Here is a 10000-nt window from a genome sequence, read left to right on the forward strand (position 1 = left end):
TTAATTCACATTATGCCGTATGAAAATTGCAGGTTCATCAGTTTGTTGATTCAATTCATCCAATCCTGTTTTCATGTCATCCAAAACATATGGTTCTTAAGACCATACTCTGTGCAGAGCGTTGGTGCTGCCAAAGCAGTCTCCTTGGCTATTGGGTACAATCCTGGATGGGTCGCCACTCCAACACAGGATAACAACAAGCTGGCACTCATTTTTGCCGATCACGAGGTACGGGGGGGAAAGCTGCGTCAGGTTCCCACCAGAATCTCCAGAATCACAGGCCATCACACATGGATAACTCAGTGGCGTGAGGGTCACTAATCGACCGTGAATGCCAATAGCTCAACCACGTGACTTAGGCAACTCCATCGAATGAATACCGGTTAAGTGATTTAATTACCGGCTGACATGCCCTCGGTACGCCTTGTTCAAACTGGATCACTTTACCGGATTAGATGCAGCCGAGCATAACTGCTCAAGGACATACCAGCGAGGAAAACAGATCGTTGGGGGATAATGTCCTGGGTTTGCGAGGATAAGGACCATGCAGGAACAATGAAGGAAAAGACGAAAATGAGCCGGGAACAGTTTTTCCACACAAGCATTTATTTACACTCAAGAGAGGAAAGTTTTGTGGCACAGTGAATGAGGTTTATTTTTATGTACAGCAGAGATAGCAAGGAATTTGTGGGGTGTGACAAAAAGTCAAGCAATTTACAAAAGCAGACTTATCCCATTTTATCTTCCACAATCTTAACTTATGCTATGACGGGCACCATCACACACACACACACACACACACACACACACACACACACACACACACACACACACACACACACACACACACGGAAGATTAGACAGCCAGAAGGAAAGAGAGCAGATGACGAACGGCCTCACAGTACCTGGCACGGTCGGTCGACCAACGCAACCCAGGATACTTTGGGGGAGGGAGGAGGGAAAAATACTGGCATCAAAGGTGTAGGAGTGGGAGGTGTGGTGTGGTGCAATGTAGGGGGTGCGGTGTGGTGCCATCAGAAACTGTGATTGTGAAACGGTGGGATGCTCCTTGGTGCGTCCAAAGGGGACGAGATAGAGGGGTAGGAAGAGAGAGAGGAGAGAAGATGCGCAAGGTAAAAGATTCTTCGCCAAGTCGTGCATCGGTATGTGAGTGTAGCGTGTACCTCCGTGGGACACTCAGCTTGAGCGATCCCACCTCAAGTGTTGGTGTGATATCTCATGCTTAATCACTTTGCCGGGGCTCATGGAAACGCATGCTCCACACTGGTCTCAGAAGGACATCTGTCACACACCAACCCCGAGTGTAGATGCAGTGATGGCAGACGAGGAGCAGTGAAGAGAGTGTGGAGCAGAGAGGCGAAGGAGAGGGCAAGGCAAACAGAACAAGGTGAAGCAGGCAGGGGAAAAAAAAGAGCAGAGAGTAGATGGCTTCGCGATCCGCCTTTTATAAGCCCCGGGCGAAGGGTGGGGTGACGACCCGGAGCCCTGCAACGAACTCCAGGACCGCCCCCACCGAACTCCAGGACCGCCCCCGTGGCCTTAGAGACATGCGGTTTTGCAGAACCGAAACAATATGATGACAGGAAAAAGCTTCTCATCTTCCTGTTTGTAAATAAGGAGTTTGATTTTTCCTTACTTCTTATGAAGAATCCTGCTCTTTGTATCTTCATCATATGTATATTCAATGGCAAAACTGTTGTTGATGTTATTCACGTAAAATTATTTTATTTGCTAAAACCTCATTATCTCCACCAAGTGGATACTATTCTCGCTTTTGAGACTTATATTTTCTTGTAAATGTTGTAGGTTTATTGAAAATGACAAAATATACCCGAACTCATTCATATCATATCCCAAGGTTCTATTCTCAGTTGAACCACACACCGTTCTTTAGAAATCCAATTCTAATTGGGACGTTAAATCGTGTACAACCTGGCATTGTAACCAACATTTCTGTATTTTTAGAATACAAAGCCATTTTATTTAAGCATGAGCATTTAAGGACATTTTATGCCACCCGTTGCATGGATGGGGGATGGAAAGAGATGGGAAAGAAGGGAGAGGAGGGGGGGCAAGGAAGGGGGGAGCAATGAAGGAGGGGAGAGCGAGAGGGGTGGGAAGGAGAGAGTGGAAGGGAGAGAGAGAGAGAGAGAGAGAGAGAGAGAGAGAGAGAGAGAGAGAGAGAGAGAGAGAGAGAGAGAGAGAGAGAGAGAGAGAGAGTGAGAGTCAGGTGGGAGAGAGCAAATAAGACTCGTTTCAACAAGATAAGAACAAATAAGACCAAAGTTGATCTTGCCGTGTGTGACATATAACCCCCCGGGAATCTTTGACTGGTCGAGGGTTAAACATGACCATCACCGCCGTGCCTCAACACAAAGCGCCATTTCCTGTGTGTTTTATATTTTACGGCGATGGTCCCGCTTCACACAGGAGCGACAAAGGTTTCATAGGCTTGAACTATGTCCTCCCGAAACAGATTGTATGGACAACCGACTGAAGTAGAACACAATGTCTGGTGAGATTGCCGGAACGGGAGGAAATAATTCAGTCATTGCTGCTGTTTTTACTTTTCATCTTGCTTCTTGATATTGGGGACTTTCTTCTGCTCTGGATTTTTGGAAGACCTGAAGATTGGAGGTTCAGATGTTGGAGTGAAATGAAAAACCAAGGTTGAGAAACATGGAAAGGATCCTGCCCTTCGGCACAGCAATGAGGAAAGCAATTTTAAATAAGTATAACAGTAAATCTCATTTTGTGCAGTGTTTGAAGTCCTTCTAGTGGAATCTTCAGGTGAGCTTGATAAGCTGGTCGTAGTGAAATATGTTTGAAAAAATGAAGGGGATTTACCATTGAAGATATCTTTGAGTTGATGAGGTCGAGAGAAGATTGTGGTCAGACATGTTTTGTCAGAATATTCAACGTTTATCCAGACGTTGGCAGCAGCTAAAAGGAAGGAGGAAAAAGTGAAAAATAACGTTGGTTTGTGAATGTGTTTGTACAGTAACGAAGTCACGCATGATGGTAGCGGCAGCGAACACAGGGTCAATGGCTGCAGATACCTTCATGTGTGACAGACATGATTGGAATTGATTGTGAAGATCAGGGAGAGACCTCACCTGCCAGATGTATGCACTTCAGTAATTAAAATCTCTTCACTCAACATTATCAAGTTATTGCCATGAAAAGGAAGTGACAGATTGAAAATCTTGGACTCAAAAAGTGTGTCAGGTATTAAATAAAGTCCTTCAAGTGTGAATAGTACCTGAAGTTCTGGGGACTGTATTTTAATTTGAAACAACTTGGATTGGCCATCTCGAATAGCTTGATATTATGTCTCGTATTCGTGGAGCACTTAAAATTGGGAATGATGGATTCACTGCCAAAAAGTGCATCTTCTTCCCCAGCGGCCATTACTATGACTTCTTCCTCTGCACACACATCAACAGAAGGATGTCATAAACACTCAACAGCACTGTCATCATAATCTCAATCATTCTTATTATCATGTCCTTCACCACAATCCTTAAATATGGATTTCTATCTTTCTGTATATCTCTCTATCTCTCTCCCTCTTCCTGAACCATGATGAAATGTTTCATGGAAGTCAGCTTGAGTCACCCCAAGCTGATTGAAAGTGGGATTGTGAAAATTTGGTTTTCCAAACAATTTATTTTAATGATCATCCAGGTGTACACGATGACTTCTACATGGATACTTCAATAGTCATGTCGGACTTCCAACAATCGGAAGATTTGTTTGGTGCTTGTCTGGCCCTGAGTGCAGCAAAACATTAATCTGTTCTCATCACTTCTGACGCACAGAAAAAAAGAGACCCGGTACAGGTGAAGACCATGTAGTTTAGACAAAGTTTGGAATCATTTGTAATGAAAGGTGAGGATCTTGGAAACTTACGTTCCAACCGATGTAATGGCTTCAAGTGATAGGGAGCAGGATGGAATCCCCACCGCTTCTGAGGACCCTTTGAAAAAGAACCGAAAAATGAAAGATTAAATGCATTGATGTCTTCATCAGTTTGATAACTTGTTCAGGAAAGGGCACAGAAGGAAATGCAGCGATGGAACAGGTAATCAATGAAAAGGTGAATTTGGTGATATAATCCAATCAGAGGGAGTTATGGTTCTTGTTTTTTATCCTCCACAGCAATGATCTTCTGCATGAATACTTTTTTACATGCCTATAAGTTACCTTTCCCACCAACATTATAATTACAATTATCTCCACAATTAAGGATATTTTTCTTTGAAGGAAACATTAAAAGCAATGTTGAAGATGATGAAGTGCAAAATTGTCTTTCAACTTAATGTCGAGATCTTGATGTTGGCTGTGTTTGCACCCAGTATGTTCACCCCAACTTCTCCAGAGTACAGAAGAGTGCTTACCTGTTTAAATTCCTGCACATGGTGTGGCCCCTCAACACCTTGCTGCCTCTGCAATGCATGCTCACAGTGAGGCTTCTGTTCCTGGTGGAACCACTCAACATCATACTGTGTTTGTTGTTGCTGCTGCAGCCAGTCATCACAGTGAGGCTTCTGTTCCTGGTGGAACCACTCAACATCATACTGTGTTTGTTGTGGCTGCTGCAGCCAGTCATCACAGTGAGGCATCTGTTCCTGGTGGAACCACTCAACATCATACTGTGTTTGTTGTGGCTGCTGCAGCCAGTCATCACAGTGAGGCATCTGTTCCTGGTGGAACCACTCAACATCATACTGTGTTTGTTGTGGCTGCTGCAGCCAGTCATCACAGTGAGGCATCTGTTCCTGGTGGAACCACTCAACATCATACTGTGTTTGTTGTGGCTGCTGCAGCCAGTCAACACAGTGAGGCTTCTGTTTCTGCTGATGTATGGTGCCAACACTCTGGGGTTTCTGTTCAACCAAAGCATTTTTCTTTGCTTCTTGCCTCTGTTTCTTCATTTGTTTTTTGGTGAAGAGCCTTTCCTTTTCATTCAGCTGCTGTTCTTCTTGCTGCTTCAGCCATTGCTTCTCTTTCCAATTCTCCCACCACTCATGGGAATTCTGATCCCGTTCCTGTTGTCGATGCAGTTTACTACCGCCAATCTTTTGCGCATTTTGTTTCTCTGTTACAGAAACACTTTCTTCTTTTGCCTCAATGAAGACGCTTTCTTCTTTGTCCTCAATGAAGACGCTTTCTTCTTTGTCCTCAATGAAGACGCTTTCTTCTTTCGCCTTAATGAAGACGCTTTCTTCTTTGTCCTCAATGAAGACGCTATTTTCTTTGTCCTCAATGAAGACGCTTTCTTCTTTGTCCTCAATGAAGACGCTTTCTTCTTTGTAATCAATGAAGACGCTTTCTTCTTTGTCCTCAATGAAGACGCTTTCTTCTTTGTCCTCAATGAAGACGCTTTCTTCTTTCGCCTTAATGAAGACGCTTTCTTCTTTGTCCTCAATGAAGACGCTATTTTCTTTGTCCTCAATGAAGACGCTTTCTTCTTTGTCCTCAATGAAGACGCTATTTTCTTTGTCCTCAATGAAGACGCTTTCTTCTTTGTCCTCAATGAAGACGCTATTTTCTTTGTCCTCAATGAAGACGCTTTCTTCTTTGTCCTCAATGAAGACGCTTTCTTCTTTGTAATCAATGAAGACGCTTTCTTCTTTTGCCTCAATGAAGACGCTTTCTTCTTTGTCCTCAATGAAGACGCTATTTTCTTTGTCCTCAATGAAGACGCTTTCTTCTTTGTCCTCAATGAAGACGCTTTCTTCTTTGTCCTCAATGAAGACGCTTTCTTCTTTGTCCTCAATGAAGACACTTTCTTCTTTGTCCTCAATGAAGACACTTTCTTCTTTGTCCTCAATGAAGACACTTTCTTCTTTGTCCTCAATGAAGACACTTTCTTCTTTGTCCTCTATGAAGATGCTTTCTTCTTTGTCTTCAATGAAGACGCTTTCTTCTTTCTCCTCGACTATGACACTTTCTTGTTCTTCCGCTTTGGTCTCACCAAATTTCTCAAAATTATTTTCATGTTCCTGATCCGTTGCCCTCTCTTCTTTTGTTTGATTCATCTCCACTTCCTCTTTCTGCATGAAAGCATCTTCCTCTCTTTTGCTTTTCTCTTCATCACTTTTCTTTTGTTCTTCCTGTTCATTTCTTTTAATTTCCTCCCCCTTCTGTTTTAATTCTTCATCTATCTTCCTCTGCTTTTCCTCTCTTTGCTTTTGGTTTTCCTTCCTTCTTTGCCGACGTGCTTTTTGTTTTTTCTGGTACACCTCTTCTGGATCTATTCTCTGCTTTTCTTCTTCTTCTTCTTCTTCTTCTTCTTCTTCTTCTTCTTCTTCTTCTTCTTCTTCTTCTTCCTCTTCCGCTTCTTCTTCTTCTTCACTTTGACAAACCTCTCGTTTATGTATACGTACATCTTTTTCCCTTTCACAGACTTCTTGTTCCAGTTGATTTGCCTCTTGCTGTCTGCACATCAACTCTTCTTCTTTTATTTTCTTTGTCTGTAGAATTTGCTCTTGCTGCCTGCACCACTCCACTTTCTGCCTTTTCTCGACATTTTGTTTTCTTTCTCTAAGCTTTTCCTCTTCATGCTTTACCTCCTGCTCTTTTAATGACATCATTTCTTTGAATTGTGTCTCCATTCCCTCTCTTTCACAAATCTCTTGCTCTACTCTCTCTACAATGTGCTCTCTCTTGAAAATTTCTTTTTGTTTTATCTCAGGCATGCTCTGTGTAAGCTCCTGATTCAGTGACTCCTCATTGAATTCCTGCATCTGTACAACTTCCTTTTGTTGAAGCTCCTTGAACAACGGCTGCTCTTTCTTTCCATTTTCTTCCTGTTCATGTTTCTGGCCACATTGAAAACTGCAAGAAATAAAGACATTGCTTGTCAGTTAGAGAAAATGCATGACTTTGGAAGAGACAAAAAGCATGTTCCACACATGTTGTATTGTTTTGGGATATAAAACATTGATCCTGTAGGTGTAACTAACTTATGGTTAAAAGGATGGGTGTGGAATGATGAAATCAATAAATAAAACATACAAATACTTTATCAAGGAACTAAAAAAAGAGGTAAAAGACTTCATGAAGGTGAAAAGTTATGGAAGAAGAAGTAAATCTCATCTGATCTGACTTTGAGAAGCTCAAACTTCATAGTGAGTCGTTAAAGGTTTCACGTAAAAAGTTAACCTTGTCCATAATTGCAAATTAACTGAAACAAATGACACAAAACACAGAAGATCTATTCATAGAGGTGGCAGGATCGCCTCGTGGTACGCATGCTCATCTCTAAACTGTCTAACCTGGGTTCAAATGCTGACCGAGTTATAAACTCATCCTGGTGTTTCACGGGCAGGGCGCTTCAACAATAATCATCCTTCGGATGAACGTTAAAGTGGCAACGCTATTAATAGTGTTGTAACAACAACACTAATGCAAAGTGTTTTCACATACATTCAACAAGATATTTCATGGGCAAATTCAAATAAAATTCTCCATTATGCAAATACATTTTTATAAGTTCAGAAACGAGTCATAAAAAACTTTTCAAAATGTCAAAGGATGTAGGAATGGTCTGCCAAAAACTAATTAAACAGTTGATGTGGTCACAAGAAATTATCACATGAAACCATCCCGACATCAAGCCTGGTATTGGCTCAACAGTAAGAGTGGCTGGCTTAAGATCTTAGGGTCTTGAGTTAAAGCCCATATGTTGAATTAACACCAGGTGGGTTGACTCAGCCTGTCACCCTTCCAAGGTTGGCAAAATGAGTACCAGCATGCTGGTAACAGGTGGCATTGCATCAGCAGCACAGGTGCACCCCCCAAAAAATGATGCAGCCCAACAGCCACAGCCTGCAAATAAATAAAAATAAAGAAAGAAAGAAATCCCGACATCTTTCTTTAAATCGTGGTCAGGTCAGGTCTGGGGGCATGTGTCGAAGCAGCACATCGCTGTGTCCACTTTCTGCCGGTGGACACAGTTCTGCCTCCATTTGACCATCCCCCTGGCAGATGCCTGGCCCATCCCCATCTCCTTGAAATGTCGATCTCCAGCATTCTTTGTGTAACCCCTGTATTTCTCATCCACGCTGACACTTTTACACCTCGACACTTTTTTGTCTCCACGACAACACCTCGAAGCTCAGACCCGATAGTTGAATTATGGTTGTTCCCAATCCATCCTGCATCCATTTGCAATGATAGTGTATGTTGATTGTTTCCATGAATTAATTTGACTCATGGAAAGTTAAATCTCACACACACACACACACACACACACACACACACACACACACACACACACACACACACACACACACACACACACACACACACACACACACACACACACACACCAAAATGATGTCGAGTGGGAGAGGCGGTGCACTTTTCCGCCTTTCTCTCGTCAGGGACTGATGGAACCGAAGATGGTGCCGAGAAACATCTTTGCTCGGAGTGAAAACCACGCCAAGGGCAGCAGCTTTCGTAACAAACAGACCAAGCACCTGACACCTGTTGTCAACACCATTCGACATGTATTTGCAATGCGGCCTCGGCCTGCAGCTGTGGTGGCTTTGGTGAGGCCAAGGGCTGCGCACATGGCGCAATGTTGCACATGACATTCAATAGTCAATTGAATAATAAGCACACCACGATGCCTACCGTGGCTTGGATCCACTACACTCTCTCCACTACACACTACCCAACCTGTGCACGGGCATCGCATGACATTATTTTGTTCAAGTGTGTACGCCAATTCCCAACCAGCACCTCACCTTACTTAGCCCCTCGGTAACAAAACCTCATTACTTCGACCACAAAATCCTCCCGCACACAGCAAAAATATTCCCACACCCACTCGTACCTATGCATTGCCACAATTCACCACTCCATTTTGAAGAGTACTGCACAACACGGATTGTCCTCAACACCGTGCGATACTTGACCAATAAACAGACGTTAATAGCTCAACCGCATCTCACCGGGGACGTACCAGGTGAGCACATGGAAATGATACAACCCTCATCCAGTCACCAGACCACAGCAAGATAGGGGCAACGAGGAGGGGCCGCAAGAAGGGCAATCAGGGAGTTTGGTATGAGGCCCGGGTGTGCATTTTGGCTAATGAGGGGCCCGTGGGACATGGGAAAGTCCGTTGCTACTCGACATTCAGGCTGCACTCGGAGCACGTTCAGGGCCGGGGTGCTGGCTCAGGGAGCATGCCCCATGTTGAGTCAGAAGCTCTGGCCCGTGCCAGGGCAGATGGGCAACTGAGGCAGTTTCCGGTCCCGGGGCCTGGCAGGGCATTTCCAGGGCAGCTGTGGCCCAATAGAGAAGCAAGATTCAGGTCACGTTGCTTTGGGTCATCACCTCACCCTTCGCTAGGTGCTCATAAAAGGCGAAGCCATTAGCGTTAGCTTAAGAATTGGATAAGTGCTTTCGCTGTACATCATTTGCCTTGCTTTAGTCAGTTTAACTCTGCTCTTATGTGTTCCTTCCCCACCTGTTGTAAATAAATATCCATGTGTTAAATGTATCAGCTCGTTTTTGTGTTTCTTTCATTGGTTTAACACGGTGCGTGTTGGGTGATTAAAAAGGCTGGTGCTGCTGTAAATGTATGTTTGGACCGATGGGACCTCGGTAACCATCCGCTCAGGATACGCAGGGGTCGAGCACGGAAACGACTCGTCCCGTTCGATTCCCGTCGAGGGTGTGAATACTCGGTAGCTCGCCACGTGGGTCTCTAGGTATTTTGAAGTTTGGCAAATAACCCTGTCCCACGTGGTGGAATTATTGACGATTCACGGTCCTGTAAGGGACCCATACCCTCGGAGTTTTCCGAAAGGTACGATCTAGATTCCGGGTGTTCAGTAGAGTCAACCCCACTGCTCCACCTAGCGGTCGTGCTCGCAGCCAATACCCGGCAACTATATATATATATATATATATATATATATATATATATATATATATATATATATATATATATATATAT

General features: G+C 43.7%; 1 protein-coding gene across 4 annotated transcripts in view; it reads right to left on the reverse strand.

Annotated features, from left to right (window-relative positions):
• Positions 1 to 588: 588 nt before the first annotated feature.
• Positions 589 to 10000, reverse strand: part of LOC147006324 (uncharacterized) — a 21250-nt gene continuing 11838 nt past the window's right edge. Inside the window, exons 1-5 of one of the 4 annotated variants that reach the window (XM_085869058.1) lie at positions 8999 to 9484; positions 4422 to 6864; positions 3934 to 4000; positions 3284 to 3449; positions 589 to 2964 (exon numbers count right to left, since the gene is read on the reverse strand). In XM_085869058.1, coding sequence (XP_085725184.1) covers positions 2937 to 2964; positions 3284 to 3449; positions 3934 to 4000; positions 4422 to 6773 — 2613 coding nt within the window. In that variant the 5' untranslated portion in view covers positions 6774 to 6864; positions 8999 to 9484 and the 3' untranslated portion in view covers positions 589 to 2936. Of the gene's footprint in view, positions 2965 to 3283; positions 3450 to 3933; positions 4001 to 4421; positions 6865 to 8869; positions 9485 to 10000 lie in introns of those variants that run through there. The other 3 variants (XM_085869057.1, XR_015054919.1, XM_085869056.1) reach the window with 3 other exon arrangements.

The sequence above is a fragment of the Eptatretus burgeri genome, unplaced genomic scaffold (assembly GCF_056783735.1).
Source record: "Eptatretus burgeri isolate ZD-2024b unplaced genomic scaffold, Ebu_testis_v1 Ebu_testis_scaffold_3188, whole genome shotgun sequence".
In the NCBI taxonomy this organism is placed as follows: domain Eukaryota; kingdom Metazoa; phylum Chordata; class Myxini; order Myxiniformes; family Myxinidae; genus Eptatretus; species Eptatretus burgeri.